The sequence below is a fragment of the Ceratotherium simum genome, chromosome 3 (genome assembly GCF_057802395.1).
Source record: "Ceratotherium simum simum isolate JZ-2026a chromosome 3, ASM5780239v1, whole genome shotgun sequence".
NCBI classification, from domain to species: Eukaryota; Metazoa; Chordata; class Mammalia; order Perissodactyla; family Rhinocerotidae; genus Ceratotherium; species Ceratotherium simum.
The window spans coordinates 66,859,770-66,883,805 of NC_141902.1; the positions used below are offsets into that span (position 1 = coordinate 66,859,770).

The following is a 24,036-nucleotide window of genomic DNA, read 5'->3' on the forward strand; positions in this document are numbered from 1 at the left end:
GGAGCCGGGGGAAGGAGCCTCCACTGAGAGTCAGGAGGCCTGGGTTCTAGCTACAAGCGTGCTGTGTGACCTTGGGTGACTCGAGCAACTTCTCTGGGCTTCAGTTTCCCCATCTGTCCCACGCAAAGCTTGACCTCTTTGATGGTAAGGCCCTTTCCAGCTCTAACATTTCTGAGGTAAAGCTGACTCAGGCCTGGAGAAGAGAAAGGAAAGCAGAAAGTCTCCAAGAGTGGACTCAGAACCTGCAGATCCTGGTAGAAGAGGCCAAATTGGCTGGGCGGGACTAGCTCCCCTGTCTGCCTGCAGGACTTAGACTTGGGGAGCTGAGGGCCGGGAAGCGTTGGGCACCTGGTCAGGTCAGGAGTCATGGAACTCAGAGAGGATTCTGGGGGCCAAAATTGGGACAGGTTTCAGGTAGTCCGAATGATGCACCAAAGACTCTGCCGCATTCTCCCTGCCTACTGCCCGGAGCTTGGACAAGTGGGTACATCCCCCTGGAGCAGGAAGGCGAGGCCTGGGGAAGCCCAGAGAAGGGTCAGGTGGGGTAGAGGAAGCATGCTGGCCTCTCGTCCCTGGGGTCAGCCACCTCACACCAACCCCTCACCCACAGGCCTCGGCCCTGGCCGTGCACGAGGCTCTGGCTGGACCTTGGCAGGAAGTACCCATGACCCACCCAGGATGCAGCCAAGCAGAGCCCTGCATGAGCCTCACCCCTGATAGGTGGGCCTGCCCCAGGAGCCAAGATTGGCCCACCCCTCTCAGGCCACCCTGTTCTCTCGGCAGAACCCCGCCAGGTCCTTTGTCCCTCTGCCTGCTGCCTGCTGCACAGTGGCAATAGCCCTCCCTGCCCTGCCTCGAACACAGCCCCAGGCAGTGGGGAGCTTCATCCTGCTGGCTCCCAAGCTGCTGTAGGTGGGTGGGTCCCAGCAGAAATGGCTTCAAGTGTGACTGCCTCAGGTCCCCCATTTGTGCTCAGATCCCACGTTGATGCGGCGGGTCAGGGAGCATCTCCACAGGAGTGATGGCTACCTCAGAGGTCAGATGGAAATGCAGACACTTCACATAGTTCAGCCATTTATTGCCATCATAGGGTGGGCGGGCGGGTGGGGGTGGGAAAGGGAGAGCCTCAGCTGAGCGGGGCAGTTGACCACTGAGGGCCAACTCCACCTGTCGGAGCCGGCCAGAAAGGAGCAGGACTGAAGATGCGAACACCTCCACGGCCCCACCCCCGGCCTTCCCACACCACCTCTCTGATCATGCCTGGGGTGGGTCCTGGGTTAAGGGCCGGAAGGTCAGGTAGATGGGCTTGTCAGGCGTCAGGATGAGGTTGAATGTGGTGTCCACGTCATTGAGGTGTTGGATTTCAACTCTGAAGTTCTCCAGAATCTGAGAAAGTAGGAGGTGGGCTTAGGGGAGAGGTGGGGATGGTCTCGCTCCCCTGGGCCAGGCTCATTCAGCTGTAGGCCGGGCCTGTGATCTGAGGAGCTCCCAGGGGTCCCAGCAGGCCTGTTTAACCCGGCACAGTGCCTGAAAACACACCCTACTGCTTGGTCCCCTTGCTTCAGGCTTCCACTTCAGTTTCCACAAAACCTTATCCCGCCCTACCCCCATCCCATCACCACTGTGGGGGAGCAGAAGGCCAGGGGGTACCAGTGGGTGCTGAGAGGATTAGCCCCAAAGAGGAGACAGCAGGGAATTGTGGGGGAGGGGAAGGGCAAGTAACGGAAGACAGATGTCCCCAGGCCTGCACTCCCTGGACTCTGGACAGAGATGGAAGTAGGAGGGTCTGTGCCTTCATTAGGGCCAGGGCCAGCCCAGGGTGCCCACGTGTCCCTAGGCTAGACTCACTCGGATGAGGAAGAGGGTCATCTCAAGCTCGGCGATCCGCCGGCCCAAACACTGCCGCACACCCCAGCCAAAGCCCAGGTTCCGGAAGTGGACGAGGTCCTTGTTTTTATCCAGCCATCGGGTCGGGTCAAAACAGCGCGGATTTAAGAAGAAGTTGGGGTCTTGGCCCATGGCATAGATGGACGCCTGCACCAATGTCTGGGGACAAGGTGAGCAGAGGCCTGAGTGGGCCTCACCTCCTCGCAGCTCGGAGCATCACGCAGCTTCCCCACTCCTCAGTGTGGCTGCCCAGCTCACAGGCACAGGACGCGGCCCACTGTGTGACCTTGAACAAAGCCCCACCCCTCCCCGAGCCTCAGCCATCAAATGGGCACGACTGAGGACACTAGGCCAGGGATGGCCAAAGGGACTGTCTTGCTCTTTCCTCAGACCCAGAGGGCCCCCAAGACCCAGGCAGCCCATGGGGTCTCCCTCCTCAGCCTGGGCTCCAGCAACATCCCAGAGACCGTCACCTACTGTGCCTACCACCCCGTCCTTCATTCAAACTTGGGCTGCTGCTGCCGAAGACCCCGCTAGCCAGCTCCAGGAAGAAAGGCAGGACAGAAGCCCCCATCGCCACCATCCATATGCAATTGCAGCCTGCCCCCAGCTTCCTCTGTCTGACCGACGGCCCCAGCCCTCCTGCTGTACCCACCTTGGCAGGAATCATGTAATCTCGAAGAACCAAGTCATTTGTGATGTATCTCTGTAGGGTCACGGAGATAGGGTGGAGTCTGCCAGAGGAGGGCATTCAGGTGACGCCCCAAGGCCAGGACAAGGCCCCTCACCCAGCATGGACTCAGCCCCAGCCGCAGCACCCTGGGGAATCTGAAGGCGGGGCCCAGGTTCTGTTTCCTCCTCCCCATTCCCAGCTGTCTCCCTCAGACTTCTCACTTCCTGCTCCCAGTCTCCTCCATCAGCCCATCCTTGTAACCCTGTCCCCAGCCACCACCCTGGCCCTGTCCCGGGGGGGGTGGGGCGGGACAGGCATGGGTGGACGTGGGCTTGCCTCAGGGTCTCCTTGATGCTGGCTTTGAGCAGTGGGACCAGCTGCACCATCATGTTCATGTCTCCCTGGGCCTGGCGCCGTGCAGTCAGGACCTCCTTCCGCAGCATCTCCTGCACCCTCAGGCTGCGTCCCATCTCGTACAGGTGCCACTGCAGCGTCATGGATGTCTAGCAGGGAATGTGGGAGTGCAGAAGACCAGGAGGGCCTGTTACTCCTGGGACACCTAGACCCATGCTAAATTTTCATTTCCAAGAACCTCTTCCCACCCTCATCCCAGTTTCCAGAGACTACCATCCACAAAAACAAAACACAATTCAAAAGGCAACTGTCCAAGAAACCTTTCTCAACACCCAGCCAGGAATGTTTGGGGCAGCACTTGTCCCTGCCCTCATCCCTCATGTCACCAGAGCCCACCCATCTGCCCAGCCAGTAGAGGGCCACAGAGTGGGTATTCAGGAGATACTTGTTTAATAAGGTAGTCAACTAAGTTACTAGCTGTGTGACCTTGACTAAGTTACTTAACCTCTCTGTGCCCCACTTTCCTCGTCTAAAAAAGGGAGATAATAGTAACATACTTCATAGCGTTGTTTGTGAATACTAAATAAGTTAACACGTGAAAATCTTAGGACCTTGCCTGCCATATAGTACGTTATTAATAAATGTTTCCTAATAATAATAGCTGCTTTGGTACAGTTGAGCATTTTTTGGAGATTTCTTCTACATAACTGACAATGAACTATGTTTAAAACTGCTCAAAGGCTCCATCTGCAGCCTGTCACAGGGATCAAAACTCCTCCATTAGCGCACAGTATAAATATGATACCTAGGAAAGAAAGTTCTTCACCCAGCGGGCCTTGACACATGCTTCTCCCTAGGCCTGAAATGCTATTCCTCCGCTCTCCTCCTGGCAACAGCCTTCAAGACACAAGTTGAATTTTTGCTCCTTTATGGAGCACTCTCCGCGTCCTGCAAGGCGGTGTTAGTCCATCCCCTGTTCTGAGTGCTATCAGTACCTGGTATGTGCCTGGTCATCCAGCCCCATGACATGGTGTGGTGGTTATCTGTGCACATGTTGCCTCCTTGTCATGGCTGAATTGTGCCCCACCCCCTCAATTCATATGTTGAAGTCCTAACCCCTAGTACCTCACAATGTGACTGTATGCGGAGATAGGGCCTTTAAAGAGGCAAGTACGGTAAAATGAGGTCATATGAGTGGGGTCTAATCTAACAGGGCTGGTGTCCTTATAAGAAGAGATTAGGACACAGACACACACAGAGGGAAGACCATGTAAAGATAGAGGGAGAAGATAGGCATCTACAAGCCAAGGAGAGGGGCCTCAGAAGAAAGCAACCCTGCCAGCAACTTGATCTTGGACTTCTAGCTCCAGAACCGTGAGAAAATAAATTTCTGCTGTTTAAGCCCCCCAGTGCATGGTGCTTTGTTATGGCAGCCCCAGCAAAGTAACACACTCTTCCTCTCTGAGACTTTTGGGACATTTGAGGTCTATCGTGTTTGTCTTTACAGTCTCCGTGCCTGAGTCATAACTATAATCAATCAACACTAAATAAGTAACCCTCACTGTCACATTAGCATGGGGAACTTTAAGATACTGGAAAAAGGAATGGTACACAGGACAGATAAGTTTTGATGTTCAGGAAGAGAAGCTTCTGGGGTATTGTACCATACTGCCTGTGGAAAGAGCGTGAGGGAGACACCACAGAAGATGGCTTCAGGCATCCGGGGTGCCATGGCAGACTGAGGTCTGGAACCAGAGGACAGAAGACAACAAAAGACCCTGGAGGGCAGAGCCCAGGGCAAATTCTGCTGGCTCCCAGCTTTTCTGAGGTCCTGCCTGCCTTCCTGAATCCAAGTGATCTGTGTCCCCTACCCGTGACTGGAGGACGTCCCCCTTAGAGACTCCATGCAGAACCTGGGCTCGCCACCTGCGCCTAGTCCCTCCCTTCTCACAGGCAAAGAAAAATGGCAGATCAGCCTCCAGGCATGCTCCATGGGTGACCTGACTTGACCTCACTCTTCTAGGAGGTTGGTGTTTAGGCAATGGAGTCAGGAAAGGGAACTCTACTCCACATTGGCAGGTTTTCAAACAATGAGGCAGGCTGGTGGGGAAGGGGCACATAAGCACAGGTGGGGACAGGATGTGCCCCTAGAGCCACCTCACCGTGTCTACGCCCCCTGCCAACATCTCAGTAACGTTGGCCTTGATGTCCTCGAACGGCAGCTTGTTACTTCCCAGGAGGCGGTAGAGGATGCCCGGATAATTGCTGAAGTCTCTTTTCTGTTTCAGGTCCTGGTAGAAGTTCTGGGTGTATTTTTCAGCTGCGGGGCAGGTGGAAAGAAAAAAGAGTGAGGTCTCTGCGGGTGGGAGGGAAGGAGAATGATCCTTGGTGACAGGTGACACCAAGGGCGTGGGGATTCAGGAGCCCAGCGCTTTCTAGACTGAGTTTTACTGAGAACAAACTCTGCTAAGCATTTCACATCTGTTTTTCATTAATTTCTTTTTTTTTTTCTTGTGAGGAAGGTCAGCCCTGAGCTAACATCTATTGCCAATCCTCCTCTTTTTTTTTTGCCCTTTTTCTCCCCAAAGCCACAGTAGATAGTTGTATGTCATAGTTGCACATCCTTCTAGTTGCTGTATGTGGGACACCACCTCAGCATGGCTGGACAAGCAGTGCATCGGTGCGCACCCAGGATCCAAACCTGGGCCACCAGCAGCAGAGCGCGCGGACTTTACCGCTAAGCCATGGGGCCGGCCCCTCATTTACTTCTTGACCACAGCTGTATGGGGTAAGTGATATCCTCCCCATTTTACAGATAAGGAAACAGAAGCCCGTAGAGGCTGTGACATGCACAAGGTCACGTGGGTTTCAGGGCAGAGACGGGATTTGACTCCAGGTCTGGCATCATCACCACTCCCGAATCACCCCTCTTCACCCTACCTTACCAATCAGTTTCCCCAAAGTCCTAATCTGTCACCAAGCACAGCCACATCTGAAACACTGCTGCTTAACCCTCTAGGGGTCATGGACTCCTTGGAAGAATATGAGGGACATCTTTGATCCTCTTTCTCCAGAAAAATCTAATCATCCCCAATAGCTGGCCTTCAGGCCTCACGTCCAGGGTTCCAGTGCCTTCCTGACACCCATCCCTACCCACCAGGGGGTGGGTTTCCTACATGGCAAGTCAGTGCCCATTGACATAACTCAGGACAAAGAGGCAGGCAGAGGCCTGGGGCTTCCAGCTATCTTTCTCCCCCCGCCCCCAGGCCTGGGTTTTCCACCCTCTGAGACACATAGAGCTGTCTTGGCCCCCAGACTTGGCTGCCCAGGGTATAGGCCTCACCTTTACTGAAAATTATGTCCCATGATGCCACATGGTCCCTCCAGGTCTTGGTCCTCAGCAGACGGAACAGGCCCGGGGGGAAGTTGAGCATGGGGACGCTGGTGTGGAACATCTTGTAGACAGCGTCAATGAACTGCTGGGCCTCGGGGTCCACTGTCTCCTCCAGTGTCCCCAGGCGCTCTCCAAATATGACGTTGGTGATGGCTGCATGGGGAGGCAGAGACTGAGGAGCCCCTTCCAACCCAGCCATCTGAGAGCCTCAGCCCCCAGGACCCCACCCCCACCCCACCAACATATAGGCTCTCCTGCACCTAACCTCAGTCTTCTTCAGTAAAGAAACTGAGGCCTGAGTCCCAACGGGCTGAAATTGCAAAGCTGAGGAGACTGCCCTTCTCTCAACCACTCAGGTCCTTCAGAGGAGCATGTGGAAGACCCTGAAAAGGGATCCCTTGGGTGGGAAGCAGAGTCTCCAGCAGAGCTGGGAGAGGGCCCAGGCTGGGAGGAAACTGCTCTGCCCACTCTCCACCACCCCAAGAAGCCTCTGGGCTTTCCTCAGGGGAAGAGAGATTTCTCATCTATAATTGACCAAACTGGCCAAATACTTCCTGAAACAGATCAGACAGGAGACTGGCAGACTTAAATCCCCAGTAACTGGCCATCCAGGACCCATTCTGGCTGGACCTAAAAAGTCACAACAACCCCAAGTTTTTCCCACCTACTGGGTCAGAAATTTGAATGCTGATTTCATACAACTCTGGGCATCCCAAATCTCCTGCAATGATCACATAATCCCCATCAAGCCACAGGGCCGTTCATGTGCTGTCCCCTCTGCCTATACCACCCCATGTCCTTACCCCATCTGGAGAACTCCTACCCAGTTCAGATTAACCACCCAACCCTCTCTTCCCCTCCCAGCCCTCAAAGGTCTATGTCCCAGGAAAGGGAGGGAGATTAGTGGAAGGAAAGGCTGAGCCAAGCTCTGGCTTTTGGAGAATAGTGGCAATGGGGACCTACATTTTGGAGACGCTTGCCCCCACAGCATGAATGCCAGATGAGAGTGTGCAGCTGATGGTGGAGGATGGGCTCAGCAGCTCATCCCAGAAGCCAATCCCAACACTTCTTCAGGGTCTATGCTGGGTCTTAAGGTGGGACTCTGCATGCTCCCACCCCCAGGACTACTGCCAGGTAGGTGCAAGCCCCTTACACTCGAAGGCGAAGCGAAACAGGTCTTCACAGATGTCCCCTGACAACTCTCCGGAGCCCTGCTGCTCGATGCGCCTGTGCAGGATGCTGACGAAGTCCCGAGACACAGCATCCAGCAGGGGAATGAAGTTCTTTATGGACTCTGGAGCCATCACCTCCTGGTTCAGGGCTAACCGGTCTTTCTTCCAGTCTCTGGACTTCCTGAGAAAACATGGGCCCTCGGGCCCTCATGGTCACAAACCCCTGGCCTGGCAAACACAGAGGGGACTGACTCTGCTCTCCCAGGAGGCCGAGCCACAGCTCAGAGTCCAGCACTCACGTCCACCCCTGCCCTCACCTCCTCCCAACACCCTCAGCCTCTCACCTCCTCTAGCTTCTGCCTGGCCGGGGGGAGGGGACAGGAAGAAAGAGGGTGAAGGAGAACAGAACCCCGCAAAGCTCCAACCTCCCTCCACTCCCTGTGCTGCAGCTGCGAGCTAAGAACTCATATTCTCAGAGCTTCTAAGCAACATTCAAGCCGTCTGGTCTTTGCCTCGGCTGCAGACGTGCCTTCTCCACCTCTTCCCCTTCCCCCTGGCCAATGCTCACCTCCTGCCATTCAAGGTCCCTCTTTGTCACCTTTTCTGAGCCCTGCACAATCACAGTTGACTGATCTCTCCTCCTTTGCACCCCAACACGTCCCTTTACTCACTTTGTGGGGAGAGGATCTCAGATGCCCAGAATTGGGTTAATGATAAACCTCAGCTTGTGGCCCTTTCTTGAAAATAGATCAGTGCAAAGCCCTCTTTGTAGTTCAGGGGCTATGTTTGTTTATAAGAATGTTATTATAAAATTACCACCCAACATGAAAACTAGGAACTTGACAGGAATGTCCACGTGCCCACCTGGTCCTCCCCCAGCATCCTGCCTCCCCAGCGAGGGGACCGCCAACCTGACCCCCTTGCTTGCTTTTGTATCTAGTTTCGTCTGATCTACACATATTTCTAAAGATTTTATTTTATTCAGTTCTTCCCCCCAAAGCCCCAGTAGATAGTTGTACGTCATAGGTTCACATCCTTCTAGTTGCTGTACGTGGGACTCGGCCTCGCATTGGACGGAGAAGTGGTGCCTCGGGGCGCTCCCGGGATCCGAACCCGGGCCGCCAGCATCAGAGCGCGCGCACTTAACCGCTAAGCCACGGGGCCGGCCCATGATCTACACATATTTCTAAAACATACTTTTAAAAAATATACTTATTTTCAACTTCTTATAAAAGCTGTCATGATTTGCTTCTTTCACTCAGTTTTATATTTCTAAGTCTCATCTGTAGAGCTGTGGGTGCCTGAGTCCAATCGTTTTGACATGTGTACACCACCACTCGCTCATTCATGCTCCTGTTGGGCATTTAGGTGGTTTCCTGGTTTTTGGTATTATGAACAGCTCTGCTGCCAGCATTCCAGGACAGGCCCCCTGGGGTGGGGGATATTCTTTGGAGTATATCCCAGAGAGCAGAAGCATTACACCTTATATGTGAATATTCAGCTGCGCGAGGTAACGTCCAACCATTTTCCAAAGTGGTGGCACCAGTTTTCACTCCCACTAGCAATCTATGAGAGTTCTAATTGCTCCATATCCTCACCAGCACTTGATATGGTCACATTTTAAATTTTTGATGAGCAATTTGATGGAAAACGGTATCCCTTACACTTAAATACACTGATTCATCCATGTTTCTCACTGCCCCTTTAGACTGTGAAGGACTCTGTGAGGGGCCCTGTCCTAACTGTCACTGTTCTTCCAGAGCCTGGCACAAGGACTGGCACATAGTAGGTACCCAGTTAGATGAGACTCAACCAACGAGGCAGTAAATGAGAACTTTTCAGGGTCTTGAATCACTCATTAAGATTTTCAGCCCAACCATTTCCTGAAGGTTGGCAGAGCAGTTCACCGTCGCTGTCATCTGTTTTATGGAGGCAGGAAGATGATGGGGATTTGCCCAGGGGCCCCAGCTAGAATGGGCAGGGGAGGCCTGGCCCCAGCCCCTCACCCCCAGCCTCTGCCCTCGTCACAGCTGCCCACCGTCTCCTTCCAGCCCCTGGGAGATGGCCCAGGACTCACTTAAACAGGACTCCAATGGGTTTCTGGTAATACTCGTGGTAGGCGACCCAGGGCGGGATGAGGTATCGTTCTGGGTTGGGACCCTCGAACTTAAAGAGAAGAGCCACATCTTCAGGGTCAATGATATACACTGACTCCACATTGCCGAGCTTCTCCCTGGAGGGGCCGAGGAGAGAGGCTATGACATAAGGACTCGAAGACAGCCATGCAGACCCTGGGCAATCAGGACCTGGGACTTAGCTCATCTGTAACCACCTCACGGCTGAGAGCGCAGAGCAGACGGGCTGGGAGTGGAGCCCCGTGCCACAACCTCCTTGCTGTGTGACCTGAGGCAAGGCTGTCCCCGCCTGAGTCTGTTTCCTCTTTTATAAAATGGAGATGTGGGAGATCAGAATTGGCCACCTCATAATATGTCTCTTTACCTTGATTATTTTCTCTGAAAGAAACTTTGACCTCCCCCCACCCCACTAACTGCCTAAAAGAATTTAACTCTGGGTATGGATAGACTGGGACATCCCTTGCTAAGCCCATTCCAAGTAAAAGTAGAAGTTATCATTTGTAAGAGACATTTACATTTATAAGGGAAATCTCCATTTGTAAAGGTATCTCTCTCTCTGTTCTGGGAAGAAGAGGGGATGACCTTATCTCTAGAAACTTATCAGTGTGGAAGGCAGGACTTAAATCTGCATACTCTTGTTCACCATGCTTTCTGGTAATCTCCCATAGCTGACTCCCCCCACCCCCAATATCCTCCTTTGTCTACCCGAATATGCTATTTAAGGTGAAAACCTCCACTATTTGTGGAGATACTCAGTTTCCCTGGGTCTCTCCCATGTATACATGTCATAAAGCTTTGTTTGACTGTCTCCTGCTATTCGGTCTCATGTCAATTTACTTTGTAGCCCAGCCAGAAAGGACCCAGAGTGGGTAGAGGATAGTCTTCCTCCCCTTCAGAGATAAATATAGTCTCGCAGGGTTGCTGAAGGATAAGAGGACAAGACGTCTGTGGACGGGACTCCTGGTAGGCAGTCTACAATTGACAACTTCATGCTCATCTTGTCGCCACGGTGGGTGCTGCCCTACCGCAGCACGTCCCCAGGCCCAGGGCCACACCCCTCCCAGGGCCTTCCATGGACTGTCAAGCCCTCCATCTGTCCCAGGCTCGTTCTTTCCGTGCATCACACCCTCAGCACCCTCCACCCTCACCCACCCCAGAGCTCAGAAACACGGCCCCTTCGTGTCACCACTGGAGTGGCCCTGGACGGCAGTGACTCCATGGAGCTTGCTAGGCAGGCCAGACACAGGGCAGGCAACCCCTTCTAGGCTCTAGGATTGAAATTCTGGGTGTGGCTACCCTGCCCCCAAGAGCCAGGCACCCGACAAAGCACGTTGTCTCTATTAAAATAAAACTGTGGTAAAATGGGCCCTAAGTATAGGTCTACCTCACAGACACTCTGCAGGCCATCTCTATAAAATACAGCTGCTGAGAAACAGAAAATTCCACTGCTCACTTGCATCTGCCTTTTGCCTTAGAAAGTTAAACCAAGATATGCTTTAAGGCAAAATATCATAAAAACATACAGGTACAAGTCAAGTTCTCTTTCCCTCCCTCCCTCCCTCCCTCCCTTCCTGCCCTTATTCCTTCTTCTCCGAAGAGGAGAGGGAGAAGACATAGGGGGAAGGGGAGAAGGGGAGGAGTGGGAGAGGGAGAGAGGGAGGGGGAGGGAGGAGGATGGGGGGGAGAGAGGGGGAGGAGAGGGAGGGAGATTGGCAGGGAGAGAGAGCCTGCCTTAACCATTGGCCCACAAAGCCTGGGCCTACCTTCCCTCCCAGGTCTCCCGGCCTCTGTCCCCTACCTTCCAGAAAATGCCCTCAGTGTTTTTCCAGCCACCTCGTGTCCTCACACCACTAGCTCCATACCCCCACCCCAGCTCAGCAAAGCGTTGAACTGCTATTATTATTATCAATTCTACTTCTGGGAATCTAGCCCAAGGCAATGATCCACCATCAGACAGTGATGCCTGATGGATAAGGATGCGCATCACAGCAATGTCTCTATAGCAAAATGACCCAGCGTGGGCTAGATGTCCACTTTAAAGAGCTGGCTAAAAAAATATGGCTCGTCCGTACTATGGATTACTATGCTCCCTTTTAAAATTATATTAGGGGCTGGCCTGGTGGCGCAGTGGTTAAGTGCGTGTGCTCCGCTTCAGCGGCCCGGGGTTCGCGGGTTCAGATCCCGCCAGGGCACCGACGTACTGCTTGTCAAGCCATGCTGTGGCGGCGTCCCATATAAAGTGGAGGAAGATGGGAACGGATGTTAGCCCAGGGCCAATCTTCCTCAGCAAAAAGAGGAGGGTTGGCATCGGATGTTAGCTCAGGGCTGATCTTCCTCACACACACAAAAAATTATATTGAGAGAGAAAAGAGGAAGAAGTCCTTGATATATTGCTGTGGGACAACACCAAACAGCGTATATAATATAGTCACATTCTTAATGGTACATAAATATTATCAAAATTGAGATTGCATCTGATTTCAATTTTTCATTTGTGCTTGTCTATATTTTCTAAATTGTTCTGTAAAGAACAGGAACAGCATTTGTATTAAGAAAAAACCCCATGAAAATTATATTTTAAATTCCTCATGTTTAATCAGAAGTTTATCATTTCCAGGCTATAAGTTAGAATATAATGATGACACACCAACTGGAAGTCAGACAGTTGAAGTTCCAGCCCTGACTTTGCCCTGATGAGCTGTGCGACATTTGCAAGACCCTTCTCCTTCCTGGGCCTCAGTTTCCTCATCAGTAAAATAGGGATAACAACATCAATTTCAAGGACAAGTTGCAAGGCTCGGATGATAGTGACTCAGAAAACAGAAAGGGGCTTGACAAAATCAGGAGTCCCTCCTGGGGGGCAGGAAGCAGGGAATAAAGAGAGATCTCCATGAAGTGAGGTTGGGGATAGAGGCACTGACAGGCCTAGCAGAGACAGAGAGCGAGAGAGAAAGAGAGAGAGAAAGGAAGAATGACTCAGAACAGCCTCCTCTCAAGCCTGGAGCTCAGCCTGGGGGGCCTGCCTGCCTCTACCCAGCTGTAAAAAAAAGGCCCTTTAGACTTCAAGGGTGCTGTGGGAGAGAGAGGGAGTGAGCCTGAGGAGTGAGCAGCTGGACCCTACACAAACAAGCCTGCCCTCTCACCCCCATGCCACCCACCAAGCCAGCCGATGTGTCACATGATGCCCTTTCCCCCTCCTGATCCTTCACTTAAACTAAAATGCACTATCCCTCCTGGTGTCCCCTCCCTTCCCCAACCACCACCTCCACTACCTCCCATCCCCCTCGACTATGCTCTCAGAAAAGAACCCAGGTGTGGCTTGAAGGCTACCCACCTTAGAAACTGCTAAACCAGAACAAGCAGGGCTGAGAGGGAAGGCTAGACAGGACCCAGCAGGCTCTGGGATCCAGGTGGGTGACCAGGGCAAGAATCCTAACCTCTCTGAGCTTCAGGCTCTTCTGACAATGGGGCTGATAAACTTACCTTCCGAGGTGTCCCGAGGGTGGTGGATGTAGGGAGGCAGTTAACAGGGCTTGTTCTCTTACCATCCACCCCATAAAGTTTCAAAGGGTGTGGGACCTGGGGAGGGTAGAGGGCTCAGGGCTGGGAACTGAACTCCCAGTCTGGAAGCCTTATCCCTCCTCCTGCCACCATCTCAGGCATGGAAGAAATAAAACCATGGTGAACAAGAGCCTGGAACAGGAGAATTGATCATTTGGGGAGCAGGGAGCACTGCAGAGCTGCCCAGGCCCCTCTGCCTCCCTATCCTGCCAGCCCCCACCCTCTGCCAGGCTTACCTGTAAATGGGGCCATACTTCTGGAAATTCTGGAGTTGGTGATAGTGCATTTTCTTTGAGCCCTTCTCCCTCCAGAAATGGTACAGGTTTAGCCAGCCATTGTCACCAGGGGAAGGGATCTCATTGAAGGGGCGAGGACTGTGACTGGAGATGCCGGCTCCGTCTCCAGTGGGCACCCTGGGATGCCCCAGGCCCTCCCGAGGGGCACACAGGAGGGGCTGGCAGCCTTTGACCAGGACTGAGCGCAGGGGAAGCCCCCTGACCAGCATATTGTCCCCACGACTGCCACTGTCCCTGTTGCCACTGCAGCAGGGATGACTCTGGCCCTGGGCCCCTGGGCCCCAGCTTATAACCACCAGCTCAAGGCTAAACGAGAAGCTGATAAAGCAATCAGCCTCCCTCCTCCTCCTGCTGGCTCCGGCCCACGCACAGCCCCTCCCAAGGCTCAGTCTGGAATTTCTGCAGTGGAGAGATTCCCCAAAGCACAAGGAAAGCCCACTGTCTCTGTCCTCAGCACCAGCCCCAGCAGGCCTCTGAGAGCGCACAGAAATGATACAAGTTTGTGCCTTTGCCTCTGCTGGGGCCTCCTGCTGATCCCTGCTGTGGGACCCAGCTGCTGGCAGACACCGTGAGGATGTGCGGACAGCCTGGGTTCGGGGGTAATGAGGGGCCCAAGAGGAGGTCGCAGCCATCTTGCAGCTTTGGGGCAGCATACATCCTAGTTGCAGCCCTGCTATATACATACACGTATATATGTATAGTTCCCTGATTTTTAAAGTTCTACTTTTTCTGCTTGGAAAAAAAAAAATACCCTATATTTTCTGAAAATGTTGTAATTGGCAGGTGTTGCTATTACTATATTTAAAGATACTACTATCTGTAAAAAATAAACTAAACTACAGTCATATTTGCTCATTGTAGAACACTGAGAAAAGGACAAACAAGAAAAATTAAAATTTCCTGAGTCTTTATTTATTTATTTTTTTAATTTTATTTATTTATTTATTTTTTCCCCCAAAGCCCCAGTAGATAGTTGTATGTCATAGTTGCACATCCTTCTAGTTGCTGTATGTGGGACGCGGCCTCAGCATGGCCGGAGAAGCGGTGCGTCAGTGCACGCCCGGGATCCAGGCCTGGGCCGCCAGCAGCAGAGCACGCGCACTTAACCGCTAAGCCACGGGGCCGGCGCCTCTTGAGTCTTTAATGTTGAGTGAAAGAAGCCAGACACAAAAGAGGGCAGACTGTTGGGTTCAATTTTGACAAATTTCAGGAATCAGCAAAATGAATTTATGGTGTTAGAAGTGGTTCTCTTGTGGGGTAATGACTGGGAGAGGGCATGAGAGAAATTTCTGCGGTGCTGGAAATGGTCTCTCTCTTGATCTGTGTGTTTACATATGTGAAAATTCTCCAGAGCTATACACTTGTGATTTTTGCATTTTATGGAATATAAGTTACCTCAATAAAAACATGTTTTTTAAAAAATGTGTCTTTTTTGTGTGTAAAAAACAATGGGCCTTCACAAAGAGGACACTGCCATAAGAAAGAATTAAACTCAAATCAAGTTTTGGTGCAGCTGTTACCACACAAAGGGCACGATATGCTCGCTGCGAAACAAAAGCCAGTCGTCAAAAGGCAAGATGGTGGCAGAGAAAGGGCACTTTATTACAGCTTGCTAGCAAGGGGGAAGATGGCCCACTAATGTCCGAAAGAACTGTCTTAAAGGGGCAGAAGATCTTCCAGCAGTTATATAGGCCGGTGGGTTAGAGGGGAGGGAGTTAGGAATGTTGACCCTCTGGTGTTACATTCTGGGAGGTTGCCACACCAGGTCTTTCAGTTTTCATTGATGATGGCTATCAGCATAGACTCTCTGTTCAGGAGTCATGACATTGCTAAAGAACTCAAAAGAACAAAGTTATCATCTTATCGCAGCTGGGAGGTATTTGCACAAGCAGGGGTTATAAAATCTACAGAAAAGTTAGATCTCCTGGAGGCTGCATAGCTACCTGGGGTAGTTAGCCAGAGGTCATTCTAAGTTACAATAGGGTTTCTTTTCTACAGTATGGCTTCCCTTATGTCAACCTTGTCTTGAGCTGGTATCACAGCTCCCCCTCCTCAATATGATGGGAAGGAGAAGCAAGTCCCTGGCTCAAGGGTGAGCGAATAGTCACGGGGGCAGGACATGGCCCATCCCGCCACACCACAGAGAACAGGGTCAGGGGTACTGGGAGCCCTGGCCCTGAGAAGCTCTGTGGGGCAATGTATCTGGCAGGGAAGGGGCAGCAGTTCACACAATGGGTCCCAGCAAGGGTGACGGCACAGCCACACCTGAACATCTGTCCTGCTGGCCCAGGCAGCAGCCATCAATCGGACTCTCACTGTTTATGGGGCAGATAAATGTGGTCCTGGCTTTTATCAAAAACCGCTGGGCATCCAGGGCTGGGCTGCCCAGGCCCAAATACCCACAGATTGCTTTTTTTTTTTGGAGACTCTCCCTCTAATGACTCCACACCCCTCTCAAGGCAGAAGCCAGAAACTCACTTTCCCAGCATCCCTTGCCACTGGGATGCAGGCGGATGTCTTGGGCTCCACCAATCAGATGCCCCCTGGTGAAATTTTGGTTGAGAAGGTAGTGACATGATGAAGCAGGCACCATGTGAAACCCTTTCTGGCACATGTGGTGGCAGAGACCTCCAGCCTGGGCCGGCTGCAGCATGTGAGCCCTGTGGGGGTCAGCGGTGGCCACCGAGGCAGCCCTGGAATGTGATTCCGACAATGTTCCTGACACCTTGGCAGTCCAGCCTGATTATCTACCCTCCAGGAGATTTTGTGAACTACATGGCATCCCTTGATAAATCCCTTCCCTGTGAAATATCAGCTAGAGTGAACTCTGTTCTTGACAACTAGGAACTCTGAATGATACAACAGTAAACAACCAGTTATATTGCCGAAAGTCCACCACACTCCTACATTTCAAACATAGTTTGTACCTAAATTAATACAGGTAAGTTGGATCATTTTGCGCCATCCTACTTCTAATTTATGCCTTATATGCTTTACCTCATTAAGGGGACATTCTGGGAACCAAAGAGAGAAATTCTCAAGACAAAGTAGTGTTTGACGGAAAGAGGGGGGCAGAAAGGTTTGTTGTGGGAACTGCCACTGTAGTACCTGTGGTTCCACCACCCTGAGATAAACATAAACCCTGGAAAAAATAGTTGATGTATTTCCTTCCAGCCCTTCTTCTAATTAATTCTTTCCTGTTTTCTTCTTTCTTTTTCTGAGTGGTTGAAATTTTATTGTTTGATTTTTACTTCGATGTAAACTTTTATCCAAATAATCCATACGGGTGGTTTAACATTTCGTTTAGCTCTTGCACCAGTCCAGGTTTCACCAGAGAAGCAGAACTAGAAGGAGATATGTATTAAGAGATTTATTGCAAGGAATTGGCTTATGCAATTGTGGGGCTGGCTGGGCAAGTCTGAAATACACAGGGCAGCCGTCAGGAGGGCCAGCCAGAGCCCTCGGACACAAGCTGGTGCCGCATTCCACAGGCGGAATTTCTTCTCCTTCAGGGAAATCTCAGTCCTGCTCTTAAGACCTTTCAGTTGATTGAATCAGGCCCACCGAGAGTGTCCAGGATAATCTCTTTTACTTAAAGTCACCTGATGATGGACTTGAATCACCTCTAAACTGCCTTCACAACAATCCCTAAATTAGTGTTGGAATGACTGAGGGCTGCAGCCTAGCCAAGCTGACATACAAACCCAGCCATCACGGTACTACTAAGCTTCTAAGGAAAAAGAGCAATTGTCTGCTCCAGCCCTCCCAACTCTTGATGCCACTTCCCAGAGGAGAATGGAAATCTCTTCTCAACACAATCAAGCACACGAGGCTCCTCTCCTTCTCTGTTTCTTCTTGGGAGCATCCCTTGTGGGGCCTTCCACCCACTCACTTTCCCCAATCTACGCTGCTCATCTCTGAGCCCACGCACGGCTGTCATCCAGGGACCTCCCCTCACCCTCATCTTGGAAATATCCTTTTTCTTGCTCCTGTTCCTGGATCCCATGTCTCTCTTGTTTTCAGTGCCTTCCTTAGAAAGAGTGCCTGAAAGGTAAAATTTTGAGAACTTGCTCATCTGACAATGTCTTTATTCTGCCCTCACACTTGATTGAGAGTTTAGCTGGATATGGAATTCTATGTTGGAAACAATTTTCAATCTTTTACACTAATTTTGAAAGCAGAGCCTCATGGTCTTCCGCTTCCGGAACTGCTACTGAGAAGTCCAAAGCCTTTTGGACTTCTGACTCCTGAACCCTTGCGTATGTGCTTTCTTTCCTCCTCCCGTCACTCGTAGGAGCTTCTCTTTATTTTGGCTGCTTCGAATTTCACAATATATCTTGCCACACCAGTCCTCAGGCTGAATGATTGGCAAGCTCTTTCAATCGGGAAACTCATGTCCTCAAATTCCTGGACATTTTCTTGTATGATTTGTTTCATAATTTCTCCCTTCCATTTTTTCTTTTCTCTATTTCTGGAACTTCTGGTATTCATATGTGAACCTCCTGGATTGATCTTTTGTTTATGCTTTTCTCATCTCTTCCATATTACATTTCTTTGTGTTCTATTCCACCTACTGAGAGACTCCCTGCTTAAGCTTCCAACGCTTCTGTTGCAATTTTTATTTCCACCCTGCGTTTTTTAGTTCCCTGGGGCCCTTTCCTGTCTCTGGATGTGGACACAGGATGGACGTGATAGCTTCTCAAAACTCTGAAGATATTGATCACAGCATTGTTTTTCAGGTTGGTTTTTATTGTTTTTGTTTTCAGTTTTCTTTTGTTCTCTGAATTGTCTGTTTCCTCTGAGTTCTTCTTTCTGTTTTTGGTCCCTGCCTTTCTTGTTAGACGTTTCCTCAAATGTCTACTTATTTTTGGTAGTCCATTAGGAGTCCTCCCCGGACTCCAAATTTAAGAGTCAGGACCCAAAATGCTGGCCAGTTCAGAACATGTGAGCCAGGCTTGTCCAGCTGTGGCTTTGGGGCAAGGTCATCAGGGAGGATGCTGACAGATCCCCAATGTCAGCAGCTATATGACTTGGCAGTTAGGCTGATCATTTTCCCTGAGGAAGAATCTTCTACATTATCAGTACGGCACCTCTCACTTGGCCTCACTGTGGCTGGTGTCCCTGGGCCGAGAGCCTTCTTGGTTCAATGAATCCAGGAAGCAAACCTCGACACGTTGCCCCAGAAGCCCTCCAGGTGTTCTGTGCACACAGCTATGGTCATCGTGTTCATGCAATTTTATGTGCGGCTGCGTTTTCACCAAATTGTCATAAGCATTTCCTCTATCATTGAATGCTCCTGAACTATCTCTTGGAAAAGCCGCATGACGTTCTGTGAATGAGGTTATCTATGCCTTATTCTGTTAAGTTCAAAACTCTGAGATTCAGAGGTCACTTGGGTGGTTAGGTGGGCCAGATCTTGTGGGGTAACAACCAAGGTGTGGAGGGACAGGTGCATTTATTTATTCCCACGCCTGCAACGCTCAACATCTCTATTCCAGGCACTGGGCTGTGATGGCATGGGGGGTTGGGAGGGGTCCAAGGAACACACGGGCCCTGCCCTTGGGAAGAGCACAGCGGTGGGTGGCAGCAAGAAAGCCTTGAGTCGGGGGAGGCTAGAAGGATTCCGGCCTCCAAGGAGAGGGATGAAGCGGGATTTGCGGGCTGAGGCTTGGTGGCCCCCTCGGTGGGCATGGGAGAAGATGAGAATCCTGGAAAGAGGACAAAGGAGAAGCACTTAGAGAAGGCAGGAGAGAGCCAAGAGGATGGAGTCTTCAAGAGGAGAGTAGATGATGTTGTCAAACTGCACCAAGGGAGAGGTCCTGGGTCTGGGTCAGTCAGTGGTGGCACTTTTCATTCCTGTGAATTTTGTGCCATTTGTGACCTATACACTGAGCTGCTTTCCGGAGGGCCCGATCAGGGCAGGGTTTGCCTAAGCTAAGAAGGACCATCCACAGCCTGCTGGTTTCCTGCCAGTTTCCTCCCTTCCAAGGCGACAGTTGAAGGATCAATTCCAGAGAACAAATGAGAACAAGGGGAGATGACGAAACAGAAAGGAGTTAGATCACAGCTCAGAATCAAACCGACCGGGTTAGCTACGGCTCTGCCTCCTGCCAGCCGGTGACCCTGAGAAATGTATGCACCTTCTCTGAGAGTGAGTGTCCCTCTCTGTGAAATGAGTTACCTGACAGGGTCACCAGGACTTGGAGAACACTGTCCTCGGAAGCCTCCGCACAGGCCTCGCACTCCATGAATCATGAGCGTGGACCTTCCCTTGGAGGACCCGGCGATGCAGGAGGAACCCGGATGGTACCTGGATGGGGCAGACAGGTTGAGTCAGGGTGCATTTTACTTTGCTTCTTTGGAGAAAAATAAGGGAAACCTATGCAGGAGAGAGCAGCAGAGGGAAAAGGAGAGACTAGGTGGGAGGCAGGGCCGGGAGAGCAGGTGAGGCAGTCCCAGAGCCCAGGTGGAGGGGGATTGAGGGAGTGGGGGCAAGGCCAGTGTGGACAGGAAGGAGATCGGCTCCAGAGAAAGTTCTTTCTGGGTAAGGAAAGTAAAATGTACCCTGACTCAACCATGCCTGGCAATGATGAGCAGGGCCCAGGACAAGGGACAGGAGAAACAGACTACAAGAAGGGAAATGACTCCCTGGGCACATTTCTCCACCTGGAACCCTGCCCTTCCCTAACTGTGGCTCTGCAAGAAGGAAGAACTCCGCCCCCAGTGCACAGGACATGACCTTGTCCAGTTGCCTGAAGCTCACGCCACAGGCCACCCCATGCCTGTCTCATTCCAGCCTCCTGACTCATGGCTCTAGACTCCTCCATAGCTCCCTTCAACACACTGCTAATGGGAGGCAAACCAGACCAACACCCAACAGACGTAGAGAGGTGTGCTCCCAGGCCACCAGCCACCCAAGCATCTGGATTCGGGAACATCAAGAAGATCTTGGTTTTCCATTTCTGCACCTGGTCAAGCCCCATAACTTTCCATGTCTACATCAATGGAATTTATTGAACATTGACTCTGTGCAGGGACTTTACAGGCATTATTCCATTTAATCTTCCCACCCCCCTTAAGAGGTAGGTACTAATTTCCCTGTTTTACAGACGAGGAAACCAAGGTGTAGACAGGATGGGCATTTGCCCAAAATCACAGCATTAACCAGCAAAAGAGCTTGGATTCAAACTCAAGTGGTCCCTCTCCCAGCCCTGGGCTTTCAGTCCCCTGACCACGCTTCTGAGAAGTGGGCCTGAGGACACTAAATGAGGGCAGTAACAATGTGATGAAACACCCTGCAAACTGTAGAGTGATGACCACATTACTCTAAACTGAACTATGTCACAAGCCTGAAAGACCTGGAAAGGCCCTGAGGTATCATTTCTTTGCTCTCCCGTTACACAAGTGGGAAGACTGAGGTCCAGAGAGGGGCAGAGACCTACCCTGGGTCACCGGAGCAAAGCAGGAGCAGAAGCAGGCCTGAAGCCAGGCCTTGAGCTCCCCAAAGGGCCACATGGGCCCAAGTCAAGAGTGGCCATTTGCAGAGGCGTGGCTGGCTCCTCCCCCAGGCTTGCCCTGTGTGAGGCCAGCCCAGCAATCACTGCAGACTTCCACAGAGCAGGCACCTAGCTGACGAGAGAGGGGAAGGCCAGAGGAGGAAGTGGAGGTGATGACAAGGCCTTCATCCCCCAGGCCTTGGAGGAACTTGAAGAAACAAAGGAATTTCACCTTGAACCCCAATCCTCATCATTCCTCCCCAGCTGGCCCTGATCTGAGGCCGTGATTCAGCATGGCTGACTCAGAAGGAGCCCTGGGACCCTTGAACTGAGGTCTGCGGTAAGGCCACTCTGTACTCACTCCAAAATCTTGGCAAATCAGGTCACCACTCAACCCAGGATGTCAACTCCTCCCTGTCCACACACTGGCTCTCTGATTTGCCTGCACAACCCCACACCACATCCCCAGACCCAATTCAGCCGAGGTCAGCCCCCACCCACACCCCCACCCTGCATCCACCACCTTCCCAGGCAACAAGGATCAATCATAACAGAGTTTCAACAAAACTACAGTCCACTTGATAAAAGCGTGCATGTCAGAAAGTGCACACAGGCCACGCACAACATTTCCTGACAACCGTCTGCATGATACCTTGTTTTACATTGGACAATATGATAAGATTTTTCAGAATCTTATCTGACAGCAAATAAAGGATATATTTAAAACACACATATAAGAGACAGAAAGTGGAGTGGCGGTGCTTTGGCTGAGGGGATGATATCTAAAGGGTGTGGAGTTTCTTTTCAGGATGATGAACGTGAAAACGTTCAAGAATCAACTGTGGTAATCATTGCACAACTCGGTGAATATCCTGAAAACCATCGAATTGTACGCTTTCAACAGGGTACATTGTGTGGTATGTGAATTATATCTCAGTAAAGCTGTTACCCCAAATATGCGTGCACAGAGCTGACGTCCCCCTGACCCCTTCTGTCATGTTTACCAGCCCATGGATCACCTGTGACAATGAAAGTTGTTCCCACACAGCCACTGGACCCAGGACTCCAAGAGTGTTGGACCACTTCCAATAAATTGAGAGCAGTAGTTTTTAGCAAAAAAAATATATAAATTTGCATTTATCGAGAGGGTTATTGTTCTCCCCAGAGGAGGGACCACCGCCCCATCCAGGCACAACTTTCTGAAAGAGAGAGTTTGGGGGGAGCCTGCTGTGCCTCACTGACGGCCTGGAGCATGGAATGACATCAGCAAGGAAGGCCGAGTCTCACAGGCAGCACAGGGACAATGAGCTTCCACAGAGACAAGCTGTCAGCCATTTTTCTTCATAGAATCTCAGAACCAAGGTGAAATTCATCAATTCCTGACTTAAAGCCAATCCGTTTGTTTTAAGTGGCCCCACATTCCTCCCTGGAAGAAGCCCTGATTTGCGTGGCATGGAAGACCTGTGGTCCTCTTCTTGGCAGCACCCCAACTTTGGTCAGGCCTCTGCATTTCTCCCTCAGCCTGTTTGTCTCAGGGCACTGACCCCCATGAATGGCCCAGGCCAGAGGTTATCGGCCTCATCCTACCCACCGGCCAGTCCTTAGTTGAAGGATAATCCTGTGATTAGCCTGGGCCAACGAGACGTGAGGAAGGGTTTGCTGGAGGCTTCTGGGACAGTAGCTTCTTCACTTTTCTGAAAGAGCTTCTAGAAGCAGGTCATTTTCCCTGGACAAGGCTGACTATGCTAGTTATCTATTGCTACTTAACAAATTACCCTAAAACTTAGTGATTAAAACAACACATGTTGTTTCTGTGGGCCGGGAACCCAGGAGCAGCTTTGCTGGGTGGCTCTAGCTCAGGGTTTCTCGTGAGGGGCTGCTGTCACCTGAGGTTTGGCCAGGCTAAGGATCAGCTTCCAAGCTCGCTAGATTGAACCGGTCCTCCTTCAAGACTTTTCAGTGGCTGTTGGTCAGAGGCCTCAGTTTCTCACCTCATGGGCTTCTTCTGGGGCTGCTGGAGTGTCCTCACAACATGGCGGCTGGCTTTCCCCATAGCAAGTGACCTGAGTGACAGCAGGCAGAAAGCTGCATTCTCATTCACGCCCTGGTCTCTGAAGTTACACGTGGTCACTTCTGCTTCTTTCTATTTGTTAGAAGTGAGTCACGAAGTCTAGCCCACATTCAAGGAGAAAGGAACTGGGCTCCACCTTTTAAAGGAAGTGCCAAGGAATTTGTGGACATATTTTAACCCATACTGAGGATGCCTGCAGCCCCAGAGATTTGGGACAGCCATCTCGCAATTACAAAGGGGAGCCGGTTTATAGAAAGATGTAAGGAAACCAGGCCCTTGATGCCACTGTAGAGATGCTGGATTAAATCAGCCCTAAACTGGGCCTCCTTTGAGACTTCCCAGTAACGAATCCTCTTTATAGTGTCAGCCAGTTTGTGTTGGAATTTCTGCTGCTTGGAATCGAATGTCCACTGATCCCCTTGTAGGAATAAAGGAGACGGCACAGAGTCACATGGACCAATCACCCATGGTGTATTACAAGGGCAATCCCACCCACTGCCTGGGGACAGGGATCCAGGACACTGCTCACCTACTCCCTGGGTTGCCATGCGCAGAGTTACCAGTGTGCTGTTACCTAAGTGTCAATCAGCCTAGGAGCATCCCCCATCTAATGAGGAGACTAGGTGAAGAAGAAACTCTGAGACAGTCACACACCTGGCATTTTCTCATTTGTTTCCCAGACAGAATGCTCAAACGCTAGATTTTTGAGATCAAAACCAAACACCGGGAGACCCAGTAGTTGGGTTCCAGCAATGAGACCAGGTCCGTGCACTCAGGCCTTGATGGGTCCTACACTATACCCTCCAAACCCCACAAGGTCATTCCGGATATGCCTCCCACGCCTTCAGCCTCCAACTCAGACAGTTCAAGTCTGAGTGGACTTTAGAGTGTAGACTGACAAACATGTGGTCAAGTTTCATATGCATCCCCACCAGCTGTGGGCCCTTGCCGAATGCTCAGTCTCCTCATCTGCTCACGGAAAAATTAGCACCTACCT

At 51.3% G+C, this 24,036-nt stretch overlaps 1 protein-coding gene across 1 annotated transcript; it reads right to left on the bottom strand.

The window, feature by feature from the left end:
- Positions 1–1,061: 1,061 nt before the first annotated feature.
- Positions 1,062–13,732, bottom strand: CYP11A1 (cytochrome P450 family 11 subfamily A member 1). Its single transcript, XM_004421803.3, has 9 exons — positions 13,413–13,732; positions 9,558–9,713; positions 7,462–7,661; positions 6,258–6,461; positions 5,077–5,234; positions 2,897–3,063; positions 2,543–2,621; positions 1,849–2,046; positions 1,062–1,386 (listed from the first exon to the last, which is right to left on the bottom strand). The coding sequence occupies exons 1-9, from the start codon at positions 13,679–13,681 to the stop codon at positions 1,255–1,257; spliced, it is 1,563 nt and encodes a 520-aa protein (XP_004421860.2). The 5' UTR covers positions 13,682–13,732; the 3' UTR covers positions 1,062–1,254.
- Between the last annotated feature and the right edge of the window lie 10,304 nt (positions 13,733–24,036).

What these genes read in the sequence shown, in the direction of transcription:
- CYP11A1 (XM_004421803.3), bottom strand. Translation starts at nt 13,681, where the DNA reads ATGCTGGTCAGGGGGCTTCCCCTGCGCTCAGTCCTGGTCAAAGGCTGC. An exon ending in CCCATTGGAGTCCTGTTTAA is followed by an intron (nt 7,662 to 9,557) that starts GTGAGTCCTGGG and finishes ATGTTTTCTCAG; the next exon opens with GAAGTCCAGAGACTGGAAGA. An exon ending in TGACCCTCTTCCTCATCCGA is followed by an intron (nt 1,387 to 1,848) that starts GTGAGTCTAGCC and finishes CTACTTTCTCAG; the next exon opens with ATTCTGGAGAACTTCAGAGT.